Here is a 23,001-nt window from a genome sequence, read left to right as displayed (position 1 = left end):
TCATTCTCCTCAAAGTTTGTTTAGCTTCTGGTTCCTTTAACTCTTCCTTCTTGAAATCTCACTTTTGGTATCTTAAGACATCATGATCCCCTGGTCCCTCATCTCTTTGGCTTTCTTTTTCTGAATGATGACTTTACTCTTGCTTTATAAATCCCCTGACCCGAGTTTCCCTGTTGTTGACATTTTTCGTTAGAATGGTACATTTGTCACAATGAACCAATCTAGATACATTATTATTAACTAAAGTTTATACCTCACTGAGATTTCCTCAGTTTTCCCCTAGTGTCCTTCTTCTGTTCCAGGATCCCATGTTGGATTCCACATTACATTTAGTTTTCCCATCTCCTTAGGCTCCTCTTGGCTGTGAACAAGATGATGGGATGGTTTCTCACTTACCTTGTTTTTGATGACCTTGACAGTTTTGAGGAGGACTGGTGAGTTATTTTGTAGGATGCCCCACTGCTGGAATTTGTCTGATGTTCTTCTCTTGATCAGAGTGGGATTAGGAAGACTATAGCTTTCTCAAAGTCTCAAAGGAATCCGTGACCAAAAAAGTGTAAGAAGGATTGAGTATAGGAGTTTCCCAATGATCTGACCTCAGCTTTTGCCATTCTATTCTTTCTCAGATGTTCATCACTTCAATTGATGGCTTCCAAATGATAAAAGGAGTCTAACATTTATTGAGTTCTTACCAAGTTCCAAGAGCTGTTCTAAGGCCTTTACACATATTAACTAATTTAATTCTGACAATTATACTATGAAGTAAATATTATAATTATTACTGCCATTTTACAAATGAGACATTGAGGCACAAAGAGGTTTGACAAATTGCCTATGGTCACCAAACGAGGTCACACAGCTAAAGTACTCACAGTAATGGAGCTGGGAGTCTCGCCTAGGCTTCAGAGCCCATGTTCTTAACAATGATGCCGTGCTGCCTCTTCCAGATCCGTATCTCTGGCCCTGGGCTCTAGACAGAAGGCTGTGACTTTCTACCTTTCCACTTGGATATCCTCTGGTACTTCAACTCTGTACAAAACTTCACTCCTAGGTAAAGATACTTTCTATTTCTTCTTCTAATTAGCATTGCCACTGAGGTTTCAGCCAGTGCAATCAGATGAAAGAAAGTAGAGGCATAAAAATTGAAAATAAAAGAAATAAAACTACTATAGTCATGTGCTGCCCAATGATGTTTTGGTCGGTGACAGACCACATATACTACGCTGGTCCCATAAGATTAGTACCATATAGCTTAGGTGTGGCATAGGCTATACCACCTAGGTTTGTGTAAATACACTCTACGATGTTGGCACAACAATGGAATTGCCTAACGACGCGTTTCTCAGAACTTGTCCCCATCGTTAAGCAAAGCATGAGTGTATCTCTAATGCAGATTATATGATAGTGTATCTAGTAAACCCGAGAGAATCAACAATTAAAGCAATAAAATAATGACATAATTTTAAAAGATAGCAATCCATAGTGTTACTAAAAGTATGGGCTGTCAGGTGGGGAGGGGAGAAAGCCTTCCCTTACTGGATAATGCCAGCTAAGAAATGCAGAAAGATGGAGTGCAAGGGACTTATGTGCAGAACAACGGATTGAAAGTGGTGAAAAAAGCCAATTTCAAAGGTTACATATTGTTTGATACCATTTATACAGCATTCTTAACATTACAAAATTGTAGAGACGGAGAACTGCTTAGTGGTTACCAGGGATTAGGAAGGAAGGAGGCAGGGGCTGTGGCTACAAAAGAGTAGCAAGAGGGATCCTTGTGGTAGGAACTGTTGTGTATCTTAGCTGTGGTGGTGGTCACATGAATCGACACATGTGACAAGGGGCATAGACCTAAATACACACATACACATACACTAGCGAGTTCATATACTATTGCTGAAATCTGAATAAGACTGATGGCTTGTATCAATGTCAATTTCTTGGTTGTGATAGTGTGCTATAGTCATACAGGAAACTGAACGAAGGATAGATTGGATCTCTCTGTATTATTATTTACGACTGCATGTGAATCTACAATTATCTCAAAATAAAAAGTCGAAAACATACACAAACAATCCTCTGTTCCTCTTCTTGTTGTGTTTCTCTTAATGACCCTCACACTCCCATCGTCTGTGTCACCCAAGCTTGACACTTCAGCATCCTCTGTAAATCCTACCTCTTCTTTGCCCTCATATCCAAGCATTTCCCAGGAGTCATTATGTCTACCTCTGCAGTACTCTTGCACACTCTCCTCTCATCTCCACTAACATCCCCTCCTCCTACAGCCCTCCTAACTGCTCACCTGCCATTGCAATAGCGTCGTATCAGTTCTCTCTACCTGCCATCTCTCCACCCCTCCACTATGTCTTTAAAATATTGTCAGATCGAGCATCCTAAGCAAAGAACTGACTGCACTAGCGGCATAGTAAATGGCCTAGAGGTGAGGTCTAATGTGTTCCCTGCCTCGGTGATTAATCTCTGGCTACGACAACAACAACAAGCCTCCCTTCTTTTTCTTCTGACCCAGGAAGTGGGTTTGTTGAACATGGACTAAGTTTTTGTTGGGGGGTATTGACAGTATTTCACTGCTTTACTTTGGGGATCGAGTCTGCCGATCAAATAGCAGATGGCAGATTCCTCAGAGCCATTAATAGCATGTGACCTTGGGAGCTTCTTAGATGCTCCAAGTCATTGCCTTGCCATGCTGATGGGTCCTCTGGGTCTCCCGACATGGTGCCCCTGATGGGGAATCCTGCCCTGCCCAGGAGGCAGGTAAGGAGGAAGGCTGCTCTTGACTCTTGATTAGAGGTTCACTTAGTAGGTTTGACAGAATAGGTCACCCGGCAGAGGGAATATTGCATTCAGGGGACTATAAGTAGAATATTTTGCTGGAGTGTGAATTACAAAGGTATGAACGACAGAAATATATCAGTGGAAATAACCTAAGCGAAAAGATCTTAAAATCTGTAAAATGCCTCACAAATCCTGATCTTTGCCATTATTACCCCTCGAGCAGTGTTGTTTTTAGGACCAGATGATAAAATACGTAAGGTTACTTTGTGAGCCGGAAAAAAAATATTTAAAATGTTAATTACTTAAAGCTTGATTGTGTCAGAACAAGGAAATGGAGTTTCTTTCGAATTCATCTTCTAAGAACTATTTATGAGAATTCTATATTAGTTTCCTGCCTCTCACCTATATTCACATGAATAGTTTATAATGGATTTAAAATCTATTACGATAGGGTCAATTTCCTGATCACTGCCCACCAGATCACCAGGTTTAGTTTGAATACTTTTAGTCATTTTTCGTTGTTGTTGGCTGCCCACGTCACCTATTATTTATTTAGACTATTTCATCAACACGGGCAGCAGTAGGCACTGAATAAATGCTTGGGTGTATTGGCATTGGCATTGGTAATATTGTCCATTAATTCATTCATATTCAAACAAATATCCATCTTCGTTTAGCAAGCATAAATGCTGAGGGGAATGTGGCAGAAGTAAAGTTTGGTGTCACAGGGCTGGGGGCTTGGAGGACGGGGTTGAGGGAAGTTAGTGTCATCAAAGAAAAGGCACCTGATTCCTTAGGGGAACCAGATGGGAGGCGGTGTGCTCTGAGGGAGGAGATCCCAGGGCAGTGGGGCACATTCTGCCATAACTGGCAGTGGTCATCTGTGAGTTGTGAGTGTTCTCTGACCCAGTTTCTGAGGACTGGCTGGGCCTGGTGGGCCAAATAGTCAGAGTTTCCACAACCCAAGAATGAGTGACTCACAGGGTAAGACCCTTTTGGAAAACAACTTGTGCCTTAATCAACACTTGTTGCCAGGGTAGAAAAAAAAAAGGATGGTGGTGGTGGTAGGAATCCAGTTATTTTCTCTTTACCTTGGAAGGGAAAAAGGAGGCAGGGAACCAAAAATATCCCTCCCAGCAGCTGTCTCTAAATCGAAACTGCCGTGTTTCAGGATCTCAAACGCATCTTCCAATGAAATGTTGGGGGCTGGTTATTTTCTGTCCCTAAAGTCGTCTCAGTTGATCACAGGCTTCTGTATGTGAAAGAGTTAACCACAAGTTTACCACAGAATGTCAACCTCATGAAAATTAAAGGGTTATCAGATAAGAAAAACAAGGGGGTAGAAATAATACTCTTGTTCTTTCTCTGAAATCTAAAAGCAGTTTTCCTTCAAATCTTTGAAACCTATTTCTTGGGACAGAATAATATTTTTAGTAGAAATATGCTACATCAGTGAATCCCACCCACAGTCTTCCGCAAGGAGAGGCTTCTGCGAAATTAGATGGTAGAGTTGAGGAAATTTTCAACTGGATAGCAACGGAATTTCCACTGAGATTTTAAAGAGTACAAAATAAGTAAGTCTGATGCCGGGTAGAAACTGAAGACCGGAAAGGAAACTTAAGACCAGAAAGGAAACTTAAGAAAGAAGGAAAAAGGAGAAAGTCTTGTGAAACGATGGAGACTTCGGGAACAAAGTGTTTCTCCTTGGAACTGTAGCCCAGTCCTGGTGTCAGGAAGGGCTGGCCACATTGACACAGGCCCTAATTGTGTCAGATACACCAAATCCACATAGACAGAACCTGGGTTGACCCTGGCTCAAATGTTGCCAGCAGCCACCCGCCTCCTACTGTCTCCACACCCATCTCACAGGACTGCCTCTTGCTCCCCTCACTCTGAGGCACTCTTCCTTCCTGCTCTCAAGAATCACACTCAATTTTAAAGAAGACACAAGTGTATACTGTTGGGACTGAGTGTTTGCATCCCCTCCCAAATTCGTACGTCAAAACCCTTCTGTCTAATGTGATGGTATCAGAAGGTGTGGCATATAGGATTGGATGAGGGTGAGACCTTCATGAATGGCATTCATGCCCTTGTAAGAGGCATCAGAGAGCTTGCTTCCTCTCTCCGTTCTCCACCAAGTAAGGAGACAACGAGAAGGCGGCCATCTGCAACCCTGAAGCGGGCCCCCACCAGAACCCCACCATGCTGGCCCCCTATCTCGGACTTCCAGCTTCCAGAACTCTGAGAAATACAGTTCTGTTGTTAATAAGCCACCCAGTCTATGGTATTCTGTTATAGCAGCCTGAAGGGACTTAGACATCTATGCTGCGCATTTTTGACAGGGATCAAGCCCTTTCATGGAGGATGACAATCCAAGCATGGAAATGGAGGCCACCAACTAACTGAAGGGGAAGCACTGACGTAGGTTCCAGGGTTCTTGGTGTTTTGGGGACAGCCATGATCTACTTGTCTGCTGTGACTCCCTTAAGCCAGGTTCAGTATAGACAGACAGCAGCCTGAAAGTATTCTCCAAATCCACGTGCGGACAGGTGCTACCCCATAGATAGGAGAAGGATAAGGACAATCGGTGTGGGTGGGATGATGGGGTGGGCAACACTGGGAAGGGAGGAGGTTGTGTTAAGGTTGTTGATTAAATTATACCAGAAGCCCTCTCCTGTACTCCAGGGACTGGCCTCAGAAAAGTAAACTCAACTTAAAGGCTTTTGTTGAGTTCAGTCTGTGGACTCAGGGTGGGCTGCTCTCCCTCAGCCAGCGCCAAAGGAAACACTGCCTTCCAGCATCCCCGGAGCTCCCTTTAAAGTATCAGCTCTACAGCGTTCCTGCCTTACACAAACTCTTACTTAGCACATGAAGTCATGGGCTCTGATCATTTCGGCAAGCGGGTGCTCTTCTTTTCAACAGACACCTCAAAGTTAGTAGGTGTGACCACGGATGATGATCTTGCAACGGACATTACTACTGACCTTCTTATAGAATTTAAATCCAAGGTGGCTGCATTTTCCAAGGATGTGGGAACTTAACACCTGTGACCGTGATTCCCTAGGAATTGCTTTGTGCTAAAAAGTGACCAATGGGACTCATCAAGGATGTGGTACTTAGAGCATGAACTAGATATACTTCCTTCCTTGGCTTGAACCAAAACCTTTAGTCCTGCTTAGGAACAGACTGGATGCAGGGAGGGGAGTCTGCCATCCCCCTGGGAGGTGATCCCCCTTAGTCAGCCCCATGTGGAAGAGAGATTACTTTTCACTCCACTGTAGGGCAAGTATTTATTAAGCTAGAGAATGTCAGGATGGAAAGGGGACTTAAAGACCCTCTCTATCAACCTGCTTGCTCTCATAGAGAGCACACCCTTTGCCCGAGGTGTCTCAAAGTTACAGTATGCCAGGTCCTGTTCTGAGCACTTGACACATATTGACTTTTCTAATCTTCACAGCCACCTATGAAGTAGGCTATTATGAATATTGATGATAATTAATAGAATTATTATTTTATAGTATAATATAATTAAAATATAATTAAATACATAATAAATATTTAAGATACATTATACAAAATACTATAGTGTAATTAATATAATTATGAATAAGAATCACTTAATAATTAATTATTAGATAAGTAGTTCTTATTGTTCCCATTTTATAGATGATGGAAGTGAGGCACCGACAGGTTCAGTGACCTTCCCAGAGTCACACAGCCCGTCGGTGGCCAAGCCAGCATTTGGGCCTGGCAGCCTAACAGGAGGAGGCACTGGTAACCACCACGCTCCCACCTTCCCTCCCTTTGTGTCTTCGCTGCACCCTGTTCCTGTGGCCACTATAGCCTCTGACCTCCTACTGTCTTGTGGCAAGGCTATGGTAGGCGACTCGGTGGGTGATGAGAACAAGCAGGGAGAGAGGTTGCTAACTTTGAGGGACTGTAAGGGCTGGAATCTCCAGGGACTGGGGCTTGATTGGATGCACGGGACCATTAAAGGGAAAGAAACTAGGATTTTGCCCAGGTTTCCAGGGCAGTTGGGTGGATGGGGGTGCCTTTCATTGAAACAGGACATAGAGGAGAAACAGCAGGCCTGGAGGGACAAACCTGGGTGTATAGAGTTTGAGAAGCCTGTGAGATATCCACGAGGAAAAGTCTGCTGGGCCTTTGGCTCTGCAGATTAGAAGCTCAGCAAGTCACGTATACTGAGCACCTGCAATATCCTGGTTACTTTAGGCAGGCTGCCTTGCGGAGCCTTACAGCCACCATTTTATACCCACAGCAACTGAGGCCCACGGAGGTTTAAGGAACCTGCCTACCATCAACTCTCCCCGCGCCACTCAGCACTTAAGGTCCGCCCCTCTCTGCCTCCCATCCCACCTGCCATCAATCATTAGCAGTGAAGCCAGCGCCGCCTCTCTAAAGCACAGATCGTGTCCTTCCCTTTCCTAAGACTGCTCTAGGGGATTCTGTCCCTCTCAGGACACAGTCCAAACCCCTGTACCTGGCAGGGCTCTACGACGTAGCTCACTCCAGCCTCACAAATTCTCTTCTCCTCCTCCTCCTCTCGCCTGAACCCTCCGGCGTAACTATGCGCAGCTCTCTGAACTTACCCCGTCTTTTCTCTTTGGCTTTGCTCCCGCTGTGCTTAAGACTCACTTCCCACTTTCTCCACGCCTACTTGTCCTGAAGGCCTCCCTCGTTGTCGTTTTTCTCTAGGAAGGCTTCTGGACCCTTTTCCCCGGCTTTGTGCCGTTCATCTCCCCTCCCAGACCACCGTGCCATTTCTTTGCGCAGTGCCTACCACACCGTGTCCATCAGATTGCCACCACCTTGCAGTGCCTGCAGAGAAGGGCACTCAATGATCATTTTAAAGGAAAGCAGAGTCACATGAGTCCAAGCTAGGATTTGAATTCAAGCCCGCAGACTCCCTAACTCATGAGCCCTTTCTGCTTTCCTAAGATGCTTTCCGGTTGGGAAGAATGCCAAGTAGGCAGATGAGACTCGGAAGATTATTCCAGTAAGGGGAAAGGGAGCCAAGCTCTGAAATCGCAGGGGACGAAGCTGCTTTGCAGGACAGGAGGAGATCTGCTGGCTGGGGTGCATGGAGTTGGGGGCCCCTATGTGCAGATGACATGCGGACAGTCCAGGTTAGAAAGAGGATTGGATGAGAGGCAGAGGAAACGTGATGGGGAATGATGTGAGCTCTTTGATGAGGGAAAAGGCATCATGAACGTTGCTTTCAGGGGATTACTTTGAGGGTGGGTCAAAGAGTGACTTATGATGAGAGACTGCAGGCTTGCCCAAGGAGCCCATGGGAGTGAATGATACCTGTTGACAGTTTGCTTCCTTTGTACAAGGATGGAGCAGATAGCCCAGCTCCATTTCTTTCTTGGGCACGTGAATTACTGCCTCACGACTGCAGTTTCCTCATCTGTAAAATGGGAGTGATCATAACGGTCCCCAGCTCATAGGGTTGTTCTGAGGATCCGCTGAGATAATAGATGCAGAGTATGCAGCCCGGTGCCTGGCTGGCCCAGGAAAATCTCCGTTGCCACAATTACTCTAACCCGAGGAGGAGGAAGGCAGGATGCTCAGACGGCCAGGCCCACTCTGGCTCGCCGTCCCTGAGCATTAGCCCATTGCAAACTCAGGCCAGAGGACCGAAAGACAAGAAGCTCTGGGGGAGAGAAAGTGAAACTACAGCCTGGTGAGTGAAAGGCAGCGAAAACCATAAGTGAAATAAGCGACAAAATGATCGACCATCTGGAGCTGAAATGCTAACCCTTTGTGGTCTCTGCTCTCCCGGGTGTGAGCAGGATGGCTGAGGAAACAGCTTTTTTATTTTAAAAAGGGTTTTGGTACTTTCTTTCTTTCTTTTTTGTAGTTGGTTGTTTTGCTTTCCACTTAAAATAAGGAGTTTTCTCTTCACAAAGATCCTTTTATTCTAAATCAGGCTCTGAACAGAGGTGTCACTACCACAGGGGCCGGAAGTAGATACCACACCGGTGCAGAGCTGGGTTGGAAGGCTCTGCCAGGTTTCATCAGCAGGGGAAGCCGCGACAGCCCCGGCCACAGCCGGGAAAGATGTCAGAGGCACAGCCTCGCGTAAAGTCATCCCCCCAAAAACTCCCGGGAAACCCACAGAGCTCTGAGACAGGAAGAAGGTGACGTCAACTTATGTTTTGGGGACTTCAAGCAAAACTCTTAGAAATGATTTGCATGATTTCTTTGCCCTTTACTTGGTATCATGATAAACTGATCTTTCGCTGAGGAGATGGGCCAATTTGCCACAAGAGGCTCATATCATGAAACTCTATTTTTTAAGAAACACTGTTGTTTTGCTTTTAAGTGCATAATAACGTAAACCGGACTGATTCCTGGACGTTTCAGACTGGGGAATGTTTCCCGCACAGCTGGGGACGTGGCAGTTGGTCAGCACGTCTATAGATGGTGCGTCTAAAACACTCAGGGGCCATGGGAGCGATCAAGCAGCTGTTCTTAAAGGAATGTAAATACTCCCACCTGAAATTTCCCGTATTCTGTGTAAAGGAATTTCTTGAGCAAAAGAAACCTCTGCGCATCCTCTGTCTAGATTATTCTAAACTCAAAATTAGTGGTGTTTGATTTTAATAATGTTGGTAACTAATAATGAATGACAAGACAATGCCCTCAGCCCTCCTTTCTGTCCCAATTGATAGTGTGAATGTGAGGCAGCTGTTGGATCAGGATGCGCTGGGACTGGCAGTGAGGATGAACATCTGATGTGTGTTCCATCCACTCTTTCTGTACACCTGTGTCTTAGATCTTAATCTGCGTTAGAATTATCTGTGCAGTGTATTTCTCTCCTGCTGGATGGTGAGTTCCTGGAGGCCAAGGACTGGCTTACCTTCATCTCTAACCCTGTATCTGATGCCTAGTCATTGTTCAATAAATATTTGCTGAACGAATGAATAAACAGATGAAGAAATAACGGACAGTCCTGCCACAGGCAAGATTGTCCCCAGCTACCCTGCTGCTTCCCTCCTCTGCCAGTCACACCCCTCCTGTCTGTCCATCTACCTTGGCAGCAATGTTTTCACTCCGAAAAGCTTCACAGCAGGGAAAACTCCCACCCTCATGCCTGAGAGGCTCACACCTCTTCTGGCCTTTGTTTTTTATTGCTGAGAACACAGAAAGCGGCGAGGCTTCGGAAGGAGGTATCTATTTCCGTCCCAAACAGAAAAGAGTGGGTGATTCCGTGGGCAGAGATTCCTGAACATGGTGGCGTTGACTCATGCCCGGAGGTGCTCAGAATTTCCTCTGTTTTGTGGGCGGCTGGGGCAGACTTGGCCCGACTGAAGTGCTTTCTTTGAAGCGCAGTCAAATGCGAGAAAGACCCCACAAGCTGCTCTTTGGAGGAGGGGGGAGGAGAGCAGCAGGATTCAGTGAATTGGAGACTCCGAGGACTAGATGGGTCTTACGAGGTCAGTGCCTCTGTAGGCACAGACACGTGAATGTGCACAGCCACAGGACCTGAGGGACATACCCCGCAGCAGGCTTCCTTCAACTTTTTAAGAAGTGAAAATAAACTTTATTAACCCAGCACAGATATTTTTACCTTTAGCAGCAGTTTAGAGGAATAGTAAAGAATGCAGTCTCTGGAATGAGACTGCCAGGCTCAAATCCTAGCTCCTTCCTAGTTGTGTTCCATTGGGCAACTTATGAACCTCCGTGAACCTTGGTTTACCGGGTGTAAAATGGGGATAATGAGAAGGCCTCACTTATTTTGAGGATTAACCGAAGTAACACTATGTTTTCACATGAGGCCTGAAAGATAGCGTACAGGCCACGAATATTAGCTCTTGTTATTATCATCATTGTTTAAAACATTTCTGGGAACAAGGATGAAAGCAAATGAGCCTCAGATCAAAAATAGGTATTGGTGTCAGCATTCGTGCACGGGCCTTAACTGGCCATCTGTTTGCCAGCTCACAGCTTTGCCCATCTGCTCCCCTTTCTTTCTCACTATAGGTAATCAGGGCCTCCTGGACACTACTCTGTTTTCCGCGCTCTTTAGGGTAAAGGAAGCAATCGCCCCCTTAGACCTTCCTTTTTATTCTTTAGAAACATGCTGCTCTTTCTTCTTTTGGGAAAAAGTACTCTATTGCTCCTCGTCGCCTGACACCAGACCGCTTTTTCACTGCATCTGGCATGAGGCGGATGGAGAATCTTGGAAAAGGTGAAGAAGCAGCCCAGAGAGCATGTCTGACTAACCTGACCCATGCCTTCCACTGAGGGGCAGGCCTGCCCAGAGGCATAGACTTCTGCTCTGCACCTGACTCCTTCCTTTCATCTTCCTCCAGCACGGCAACCTTCTCATCACCCCCCACCCATGGCACCTACATTTTGGTGCCTTAGAGTTTTCTGCTGCCTGAAATCCTCCTGTTCACGGGATGCCTGACACTGGGTTGAGAGCTGCTGATCAAAAGCCCCATGAACTGGGTGTGGGGGAATAGGCGTGCAGTGTCCGGATGGAAGCCCCTGGAATCTAGCCTAGCGGTATGCAGTTAGCTGGGGCTAGATCAGGGGCAAAATTTGGATGCAGGGAAATAAGACCCCAGACTTCCTGACTATTACCCAGAGGTGCCGTGCGGTACTGGTGATGCTGATCCAGTCATACGTAGTGGGAAGGAAATCTACCAGACGGCAATGACGTGTAGACACTAGAGGATTAGAGATGTGGAGGACTCAGGTGCTTTTCATCTGAGCAAAAGTATAAGTTTTTATCAGAGAAACACTAGTTTTTTGAACCTCCTTTTGCTCATCACACACACAAAAATGCTTACATACATATATATATATATTAAATGTACGTCATTTATTTCATTGCCCTAGTAAACTCCTCAGTTTTCAGTTTCTTACTCGTGGATCATGATCCATGTATACAACTTTAGCAAAATCATTAGAAAATACCATCCTCCAACCGGTCTTCTGATATTCACAAGCACAAATTCAGAGCCAGTATGTCCCAGTGCCGTCTTCTCCGAGAAGCCTTCCCACACTCTCCAGAAAGCATATTACCTTCCCTGTTCTGATCTCTATGGCGTGCGTCAACTTTGCTATGTACTGCTTTGCAGTATTTGATCTTGTATCTTTCCCAGACTGGTTTTCCCGTTTTAGTTGCAAGTTCCGTGTGGGTAGACACAATGTGTGTTTCTTCTCCCACACGATAGCCTTGTTACTCAAAATGGGGTCCATGCACCAACGACATGGGTCTCACGTAGGAGCCTGTTTGAACCAGAATCTCAACCCCACCCTGGACATCCTGAATCAGAAACTGCTTCACAACAAGATCCCCGTGTGATTTGTAAGTACGTTAAAGTTTGAGAAGTACTGCATTAAGACATCTATTCTCAGTGAATAGAAATGAAATAATGGAGTCAGACCAACCATGGGAATCATTATTCTGTGGATTTCAATTCTAACTGCATCTTGACTCATCTGAGGAACTTAAACAGTGTTGTTGTTATGTCTGAGTCTCATCCCCAGAGAATCTGACCTAATTGGTCTTAATTGGTCTTGGGGGAGGCTTGGATATCACTTGCTAAAGCACCCCAGATGTACACTCAATGTGCAGCTGATGCTGGGAACCACTGCCCTAAATACATTTCCCAGTGGGACTTGTGGTGTCCTGTTGATGGATGCAAATCCCAGAGTAACTTTAAAACAAGTCAAGTAGCCAAAAACTCTCTGCGTAATCTTAGAGCGGAAAATACCTAAAAAACTAGAGACGATTATACTATTGTTTTCCCCTAAATGGGTGATTTATTTGAAAGTCTGGTGGGGGATTCAGTGATGGATTGTTGACTCATTGGCAAACACAGTTGGCTTTCTCTTGGCAGTCTTAAATAGGAACTGCTCAGCAGATGTTTCATCTCCATTGTTAAACCACGAGCGCTTTGAGGGCAAGGACTGTAACCTTTTTCGTCTCGGTGATCCTAATGTGTGAATGGATGGGTGGATGCATGTCACTGAGAGACAATGTAAAGACATGCAAGAATATTAGACTGGAATTTAAGAGGGCTGGATTCTAGTCCTGGCTCTTTACTTCTCTTGTATGTCTAGTGTCCTTGGTTTGTCTTTGGTACCCTCTTCTTGCTGTCTTCTCTAGGTACCCAGGCCTCTTAGGTTGACTTAGCCAAGCCAACTACAGCTCCCTTACCAGAGAGGGTAACTTCCTATGTCTCATTCTCTCTGTTCATGACTATGGGTGCTACAACATTAAAGAATGTGATCAGAGGTCTTACCCTGGTTTACAGGGAGGCTATAACTCCGAGAACTATACTCAAAATTTTGTGTTTATGTACATTTTTCTAAGGAGACTGTTAATAGAGCTCATCAAATTTTCTCAAGGACTCACCACTCAAAAAAGATTAAGGACCAAAAAAGCTGGATGGATTCTTACTATCACATTGTTCTTCTCGTTGAGAAGTTCAGGCTGTGTGTATAGGAGAGATAAATGAGGTCCATCTTTGTGTAGCGAGGTTCTCTGGGCCATTTTTTTCTTTGCCCCCTCACTGCTACCTGGGGCAGCGGCTGACTCCACCTAAGCAGAACTTCCTCAAGAAATTGTTAGAAAGGGTCACCCAAGAGGAAGACAGGAGAGGAGGAAGCTCTTTAAGGATCTCCAGTCCTTCCTCACTTCATACTTGCCTAGACGAAGGACTGAGTGAGAGAGGAGGGTCTCAGGGAGTTTAGAGATCCCCAGCAGCTTTAGAGGGCCCGAGTAGACCACAGACTGATGCCAGGATGGCACGCATTGTCAGCCCAGAGGGCAGAAATCCTAGATTCTAAGTCCTAAGGGACCAGAGGCTCTCAATTCAGCCTCCTGCCTTGTTTGCGAACACTGCACCGTTTTTGACAAATGTTCACTTAGGCTCTGCTTAAACACTCCAGAGAGAAGGAGCCCGTGACTTTGTGGAGAGTAAAGGGGTGGAGGAACTCCTTACTTTGAACATCTGGCTATTGGAAGCTTGACAAACACAAGTAAACCCATGGTTCCCGTTTTACCCTTTCAGTGGCTTCCTCCCCCCCAGCCTCAGTCACCTCCCCACTCAAATTCTCCTTCCTTTTCTGCTTCTCACTGCCTCCCAAAGTTTGGGGCAGGGAGCTGACGGCAAGCTAGATTGTGCTCTGTCTCCTAAAGCCAAGAATCCACACTCGTATGTGATCTCGGTGCTCTTGGATTTGAAAAATACGAAAATCATGTACCCCTAATTTCATTCTCTAGGAGGGAAAGTGAAAAATACAGGTTGGAAGGCAGCCAGAACACCACCCAGACCATCTTCCCAGCCAGTATATGCACCCCTCCATGGCATCCCCAAGAAGTGGCCAGACAGCCTCTATTTGAACATTTTCAGGGATGGAGGGCTTATAACTTTTGAAGCAACCCGTTGAATTAAGATCCTCTTTCCTTTTCTCACCGGGAATGGCCTGGGATAAAGAGAAGAGAAACAGATTCCCACTCACGTGAGACCTCTCCTGTGATAAACAAGGAAATCGTTTGAGGGCAAAAATTCCCTAAACAAGCAAACCGCAGAAGACCTCACCAACAGTTAGTAGTGTTTTTTGCCTTGACACTGACAACTGTAACAATTACGGAAGCCGTGGGTCACGCTTGAGTGCAGAGGAGTACCTTTCAAGAGTTGGAAATAACCTGCAATGAGATGTCAGGCTGTGGTCCTTTGGCACTCAAAGGTCTCTTAGCCCAGACCCTGTGGTGTACATCTTTAGTCTGGAAACTTTTTCCTCCAAAAGTACCCCAGCTTGAAAATGTCTTTGAAGCAGAGCTTATTTTATTTCCTTTTCAGAATTCTCAAAATAGATTGATAGAACTGGAAGGGGGTCTCAAAATCATCTTGATCAACCCTCTCATTTTACAGAGAGAAACTGAGGCCCAGGGAGGGGCAGCAATTTGTCCAAAGTCACACCCTTCACATGTCTTCTCTTCGGTCCTCGAACAATGTTCGTGAGGAGGTGCCTTGGCCCAACTTCAACTCTCTGCAAAGTTCAGTTTCCTCCCAAGTCTTCTCTGCACTGACCTCATGTGACATTGGCCACTTCCTAAGGGAACTCTGTTTATTTTTAAGGTTTCTACTGATTATTGGACAATGAGGCAGGCAGGGAAATTCACTTGAGTGGCCACCGTGTTGAGGGACAGCGTGACTTAAAGGTAACTCTAGCTATTACAGGAATGACTTCAATAAGAAATTACACAGAAGTAACCAGAATACCCAGGGCTTTAGCCAAAGAAGGCTAAGAACGCTTCTCTTTGAGCTGAGTGGGGTCAAGTAGCGGAGTTGTGGAGCTCATCCACAGTTCTTTACTAGCATCTCTAACTGACCATTAGTGAAGTCAACGGTTTTTGCGCCTCAGTTTTCTCAAATCTAAAATGGAGCATATGTACAGGTGATACACAGCACTGCCTATTTAAGACACGTTGTTTTAAAGAAAGTGGCTACTCTCTAAGCTTACCAAAGTGCTGTCTCTCCAAGGTATATCGTGAAGATGAGCAAGGTAACAGTGGTAATAACACTTTGGGATCTAGAGAAATTGAATAGTTACATGTGAAGTTAAACATTTTGTGTTTTTTTAAAAAATTATTTCATTGAGGTCATATTGGCTTATAACACTGTATAAATTTCAGGTGTACGTTATTATATTTCAGTTTAACATTTTGTGTTTTAATGACAAATATGATGATGGGAAATTCCAGTGTGGGCAGTAGTCTTTACAAGAAGGGATAATTAGACAAAAATATCATCTTAATGGGTTTCCACACTTTGTTTTTCTTTTTTTTTTTGGGGGGGTGTCTAGGGGTTAAAGATTTGATCACAGAATTCCTAGAATGAAAGAAAGATGATAAAGGCCTAGATAAACTCTCAGAATTTCCACAATTCTGAGAAAGGTGCCATCAATAACGTGCTGTGTTGGTAACATCAGGAGAATTCTCTTTTAAACCACATCCCAGGACTCAGTAATATAGAGACTAAAAACACTCAAGTTGACTAATACATCCCCTGTAACCCATCACAATTTTAAATGGTGGTTTTGGAAATTTTCAGAATGAAAATCTGCCTTATGAATCAGCTAGAAATTACATCTGTTGACAGTCTGTTTGATTTCGTTAAAGACCTCTCACCCATGAGGCATAAAAAGACTTGTTTATTTTAAGACTGGGTTCTTGGAGGAAAAAGTCTGAGATGACATTATTTCATACCCTGGAGTGGTTCCTAAACCATATGTTGATCCGAGAAACTCAACCCATTTCATCCTCTTTGGCCACCAAGTCCTCATTTGCCTCTGAATTGGACTATTTCAAGAGCCCCACCACCTGTCTCTGTGTACCTAACCCCTCTCCACTCCATGCCAGTGTCATCTCCATAGACTCTGACCCTGTCTGCAGTGAAGAGAAAGAGCACAAGCCAGAGAGACCTGGGCTTGAACCCCAGCTCTGTCACTCCCTGTGTGACTTCTCAGCTTTGGGTTCTTCTCCATCTAGTGGGTTTGTGACATCCACATTGCAAAGTGGTATGAAGGTTAAAACAAGATTTATATGTCTGGCATATAGAAGGTACTCTATAAATGGTGATTTTTATTTCCTAGTTGTCTTTTATTGTCTACCAAATGAAGTTAAAAATTTTAACTTGCTATCCAAGGCCTTAGATCATTCATTTGACCCCATCCTACCCTTCCAGTCTTCATTTCCAATATCCCCACATCCCCATCCAGTGCCAGGGCCACAGTGGACCACTTGCTCTTCCCTAATGCTGTGCTGTGTCTTTGCTCATATGGTCCTCTCTATCCAGAATCTCCACGTATGGAAATTTACCAGTCCCTCAGTGCTCTGTTTGCATTCTGCCTTCATGAAGCCTTTTCCGGTAGCCTCATGCTCCCATAGATCTTATCACATTCCAGTTTGTATTACCATTATTATACCCATGTCTTTCTCCCCTTTACTATGTTATAAATCTCTTAAGGATCAAGACTATGTCCTGTTCATTTTGATATTTCCTACAGTGTTGAAAGAGGAATAAGAGATATTGGATAGAATTTTGGAGCACTGAGTGAATGAAAGAATCCTCATAGTACTTCCACTTGTCACACTGCCACCAAGACCATTCATATCTTCAGATAAGTCACAAATGGCTAGCAATAACACGAGTTTACTTGAAATGAGTTTCCCAGAGATAGGGCATGATTAATTGCAAAGACTTTTCTGTTCTGGCTTGGACTGACTTCCCACTTTGCAAAGACCCTGCTGAGGCAGAAATCACATTATAAACCTTCCTAAAATCAGGCCCACTTAACTCCAAAGTGAAGGAGTTCCTACACATGGGTCAGTTCACAGCCCAACAGAACTTGGCCCACTTCCCCCAAACAAGCAGAAAAACTCCTTCTATGCATCATCATATTTCACTTCTTAATACCTCTTTCTGTGGCCAGTTAGTATTATTATATATCTAGAAATTAAGAATATGAAATTATAGGCTTTGATATCTTATCTGTCTTCCTGGGTAAGCAAGGGAAGAAGTTATTAGAAAATTCACACTTGATTAACAAGAGTGGTTTGAGGTAGACGGTGGTGGTTTCTTATTTCTTAAAAAAAAAATCTTTGATAAAACCCGTTTGAAAGGATGAATGAAATTCAGAATTTGTATATATGTGTATATATATATATACACACATACATATACATGCATATATACACATAAGAACATAAGAAACAGTAGTGTTCTGAAAGTGAGTATGCTTATATTTTCTAAAATTTCTATAAAATTGCACATATAAGGAGCTTCCTAGGTATTATTTCCTGAGGCAGTGAAAAACAAAGTATACATTTTTGAAGCTAAGCTTTTCTGAGATCTTAAATTCTCCAAATGTTTCATATATGAGTTACTGACATCTCAGGCACGTTACCCTGGTCTTCGAGAGATTCCTAGTAGATTTTTAGTATGATCTTACAACTGGTGGGTGCCATGGAAAACTAAATCCATTGGAAAATAAAAGAAAATTTCTGGGGGAATCTGCTCATTAGTATCCTGTCAACATTCAAAGATCATGGCACTCTATTCTTCCCAGAAGTAACTGTGAAAGACTTTGAGTGACTGGAGAGCCCACCATTCCAAGCTCTCATTATAGATCATGGACAAATGAGTCATAAAATGGGGCCCCGGTGGGTCATGGACGAGGAGTAGAACCCAGGATTCAACCTCCTTCTCTGTATTTTCTACTTAGGTGCCCTCTCTGATTCTGTGACTGGGGAGAGTTAATGTCCGCTAGCCTTCCCAAGATTCCGAGGGCACCCATGGCCCCTTACCTGTCGCGCAGCCAGGTACCATCATGAATGCAAGGAATCCCCATATCAGCAAGCATGGCTCCATCTTCCTGGCACCTAGGATCCGCTGCCTACGGAGGGGCAGTGAAGAGAAGGTGTTTCTCTGCAGAAGGCTGGGTTTCCCGTCAGCCTCTTGTTTGCATCGTGCTTGGAGGATGGGGGATGAAAGGATCAATCCGTTAGGGTTGTCATCCTTGTTGGTCCACCCAGTCTCTATGACAGTGGGGAGTTGCTCTCTATAAGTATTAGGCTGGTTTGTTCAGCCAGGAAATCGTGCCTAGCACTCTCTTCTTTAGTCTCAAATATAGGAAGTGGTTTTAACCAAGTTTTTTTCAAGTTCAATTGCTGGGAGGTGTGGGCTGGGGTTGGTGAGAAGGATCGGGCTTCATTTGTGAATCCTTTTTTCAGCTTCACCCCAAAAAGGAAAGGGAGATTCCCCTGCCGTTGAAGGAGAGTGAGCAAGCACTTCTTGGCAGTGGTCTTATCTGGAGTTTCATAAACTGACGTCATCATGAAATTGAGGTCCTCCCCCAGCCTTGCAGCTCCTTGAGGAGTCAGCAGGTGCCACAAGGGATGGAGGGGCAAAGTCATGCCACGAGTGCAGAAGAGCAGCCTTGGTCATAGCCGGGCATTTCCTAAAGCTCTCTCATGGTGGATTGTTTTAAAAAGTCTAGTGGGCTTCTGGGCTGGGTCTCCAATATTCAGATAACTGAAAAGGAAGCAGCAGACTGACCCATACTCAGAATTCATGAATAATCTCCCTAGATTTATAATCAGTACTAGCCATAGTCATTTCACCATGATATCCTGGGTTCCTGAAAGTGAGCCGTCATTTTATAAGATACTGTGCCTCCAGATTTGTCTTTCTCTTTAAGGATCATGCTAAAAGTGGGCTTTGGTTTTAAACTTGGGACTTTTTTGCAGAATTAAATCTTGCTTCCCTGTTTAATTATCAGAGCTATCTTCCGATTATCATGAATGGTTGACTACGTTTTGCTGTCTGGAAATTCACGTCTGCTAGCAATCATCTAGTTATAGTAACATACATTTAAAAAATATTAGAGTGGCCGGCCCAGTGGCATAGTGGTTAAGTTCTCGGTCTCCACCTCCGCGGCCGGGGTTCACAGGTTCACATCCTGAGCTCGGACCTACACACAGCTTATCAAGCCATGCTGTGGCAGGTGTTCCACATATAAAGTAGAGGAAGATGGATATGAATGTTAGCTCAGGGCCAATCTTCCTCACCAAAAAAAATAAAAAAATATTAGAAAGCAAGCAAAGATATTGACAACAGGAAAACCATCTGGGCGAGCCAAAGCAGTTCATGGTTCCGATATGTATTACCTCTACCCCTGACATTCTTTCAGAAAGGCAGCCTACCTCTGAAAAGAGCCTTGGAATTCTTTTTTTTTTTTTAATGCGTTTTTTTTTTTTTTTTAGGAAGATTGGCCCAGAGCTAACATCTGCCGCGGATCTTCCTCTTTTTCTTTTTTCTCCCCAAAGACCCCAGTACGTAGTTGTATATCCTAGTTGTAGGTCCTTCTATTTCTCCTATATGGGACGCGGCCTCAGCATGGCTGAATGAGTGCTGAGTAGGTCCTCGCCCAGGATCCGAACCGGCAAACCCTGGGCCGCCGAAGCAGAAGGCGCGAACTTAACTGCTGCGCCACCAGGCCCGCCCCAGCCTTGGAATTCTGCAAATGAACTAAGAATGGTTTCCAGGCTAAGTATCAGTTTTGCAGAGAAAAATAATGAACTGATCTCTTTCTGGGAGTGGGCAACTTAACAAAATGTGACAAGATTATCTTTTCAGATTCCAGAGGAGCTTTAGCTTCATTGCTAGAAACATTTTCAACTGCATGGATGAGTGTTTTGGTTTTTTTTTTCCAGCTGTGTGGATGAGGGCAGTAATTCCTGTTATCCCCATGGTTATTAAGCAGGAGACTTTTGCTAGCTATAGTTATCATATAATTTTGAAACAAACTTATGGGAAAATTGGAAATATAATACAAATAACTTCCCCCCTCCGCCAAACCATTTGAGAGTAGTTGCCAATGTGATGTTCCATTGCCCCCGAATACTTAGTGTGTATTTCCTACAAACGAGGAGATTCTCCAACATCACTCCAACCATCCCAATCAGGAAATAACATTGATGAATTACTGCCATTCAATCCTCAGACCCCAGTCTCTCTAGTTGTCTCTATCATGTCCTTTCCAGCAAAAGGATCCAGTTCAGAACCACGTGTTGCATCTTGTTGTCGTGTATCTTTAGCAGGTTCTTTGTCTTTTCTTGACTTCCATGACCTGACACTTTTTTTTTTTTTTGTGAGGAAGATCAGCCCTGAGCTAACATCCGTGCTAATCCTCCTCATTTTGCTGAGGAAGACCAGCTCTGAGCTAACATCTATTGCCAGTCCTCCTCCTTTTTTTTCCCCCAAAGCCCCAGTAGATAGTTGTATGTCATAGTTGCATATCCTTCTAGTTGCTATATGTGGGACGCGGCCTCAGCATGGCCGGAGAAGCGGTGCGTCGGTGCGCGCCCGGGATCCGAACCTGGGCCGCCAGCAGCAGAGCGCGCGCACTTAACCGCTAAGCCACGGGGCCGGCCCCGACCTGACACTTTTGAAGATTACATTACATGACACTGTTGAGGTGAGATATTTTGTAGATTATCCATCAATTTGGATTTATTTATTGTTTCCTCATGATTGGATTCAGGTTTTGCATCTTTGGCAGGAGTAACACAGAAGTGGTGCCGTGTTCTTATCATCACACCCTCTCATCACATTACTGACGACGTTCACTTTGATCCCCTGTTTAAAGTGTGTTCTAGGTGACCTCATTTTAAAGTCACTGCTTTCCTCTTTGTAATAAATAAGAATTTTGTTATATGATATACATATCCCATTACACATCAAACTTTCAATTTATTTATTTAAAGGTCTGAACTCACAAACCTGGGCCACCGAAGCAGAACATGCAAACTTAACCACTGTTTCACCCGGCCGGCCCCCCAATTTATCTTTGAAGTCATGTCACCTAACACAGTGCATAATACATATGAGCGTCCAACTGCTATTTGTTAAGACACATATGCATTAAAATATAACTAGTGTGTATTAAAGCAATTTCAGACAAACTCTTGGTGAACGTATGTCAAAGTTTTGTTTCGAGCCTGTTGCAAGGAGGTAATTTTCAATAAATCCAGTTCAAAGATTTCTTTTCTGGTAAAGATTTTTTTTTTTTTTTTAAGGAAGAAAGGGTAGCTAGATAACGTTGATAGATTAGATTCAAGACAGGAACATTTGGTTAAAGGTAACTAAGTTCCTCACAGGACAGATGGTCAACTGTGCAAGCTGAATCTGAATTTATCAGGAAATTGCTCAACCCTTTTATCAGAACTGCTTGGTATTTCCAAGAAGAAACTGTTCCTCACGTCAGACAACAAATTTCTGACCCAGACTGCCTTGTCTTAGGTTCAAGATAATTTTCTAACAGTAAAAAGTGACAAATGCTAATGATCATGATAAGAAGAGCAATAGAATTTCAGGAAGGGAAAAGTTAGTGGGTTGATATGATTGGAAAAGCCCCAAGAATTGTCCTTGAAGGATGGGGGTAACCTTGGTAGGTGAACACTGAGGTAGCAAGGCATGGTCTATGGTTGACCAAAAGTAGAGTTGGGAAGACAGATAGCGGAAGCTAAGGCTAGAAATGTCAATTGGATTTAGAGTGGGGTGGACCTTGAAGGGCAGAATAAGGTGTTTGGACTTTAGCCACTGAAGATGTCTAAACAGGGGTGGGACATAACCCAAGTGACATCATAATTATCCTGAGCTGGTACCGTGTGCAGGAGAGAGTAAATTGTATGCAGAGATATGCTAAAATGCTCTCCAAGCATGAAATAATAAGGACCTAAATGAGATGATACAAATTGGAATGGCAAGGAGGATTGATGTCAGCATACCTTGAAGAGAAAAAATGCAGTTTTTAACACCTGGTATATGGAAGCGAGAGGTAGAGAATGGAAATTGTAAGTTTTGGCAGAGGTGAAACTCACTGATTTGAATTTCATCTTGTCCTTTCCTTGAATGCTCCGTGGTGAAGATGCTAGTAAACACGAAATGAAGAGACCAGCAGGGGGAGATGGAAGAAGACAACAGGTGATTAAATCCAAGTGCTCGAGGCTGAGATTAGGTGAGTGGCAGGAAGGCAGTACCGTTAATGGATAGGAGTTAGTTGTTCACTTTGGTTGTTCTCTCATCCCACTATACTGGATGGTCCTTGGAGACAGGAACTTTGTTTTTGTCATTTATCATCCAGACTATCCAAAACCTTGGTTCCCCAATCTCTCCTCCCACTCCACTAATGAATAGTTAGCTTGTAACAGAAATTGTTTCTATTATCAGAGTCTAGATAGAGAAGAAGGGAGCGAGGGAGTAGCAGGTAAAAGGGGAAGAGGTGGTGAGAAATCAATCACCTTCTTTCACCATTATGGCTTGTTGATGGTCATTTCAACAATGCCTCTGATCCCAAGTGGCACAGATTCTCCTAAGAAAGGAAATAAAAGAAATGGACCATGAATGATTGAATGCAGAGATAAAAAGTAAGAAGAAAGAATGGGGTAAGGAAGAAAGAGATAAGAAAGAAGTGAACACAGTAAGGGATGGTGAGTCCCACTTGATGTTGGGGTACTATAGCTTGCTAACTCCTGATCACTGAGGATGCTGTCATGCTGGAGACCAAAGGTTGCTAAGATAAACTCTCTGTTGAATGCACTTATTGCTGATTTCTTGTGTTAAAACATGAGTTTTCCGAGGCACACTTGATAGGGTG

At 44.0% G+C, this 23,001-nt stretch overlaps 1 protein-coding gene across 1 annotated transcript in view; it reads right to left on the bottom strand.

Moving 5' to 3' along the window:
• IL2RA (interleukin 2 receptor subunit alpha) overlaps positions 1-18,394 on the bottom strand; it is a 53,801-nt gene extending 35,407 nt beyond the window's left edge. The window contains exon 1 of the mRNA XM_087420901.1: positions 18,149-18,394. Coding sequence (XP_087277027.1) covers positions 18,149-18,212 — 64 coding nt within the window. The 5' untranslated portion in view covers positions 18,213-18,394. The remainder of the gene's footprint in view (positions 1-18,148) is intronic.
• Between the last annotated feature and the right edge of the window lie 4,607 nt (positions 18,395-23,001).

The sequence above is a fragment of the Ceratotherium simum genome, chromosome 32 (assembly GCF_057802395.1).
Source record: "Ceratotherium simum simum isolate JZ-2026a chromosome 32, ASM5780239v1, whole genome shotgun sequence".
Taxonomy (NCBI): domain Eukaryota; kingdom Metazoa; phylum Chordata; class Mammalia; order Perissodactyla; family Rhinocerotidae; genus Ceratotherium; species Ceratotherium simum.
The sequence above is the reverse complement of the archived record's forward strand: the minus strand, read 5'-3'. Positions and strand labels throughout refer to the sequence as shown.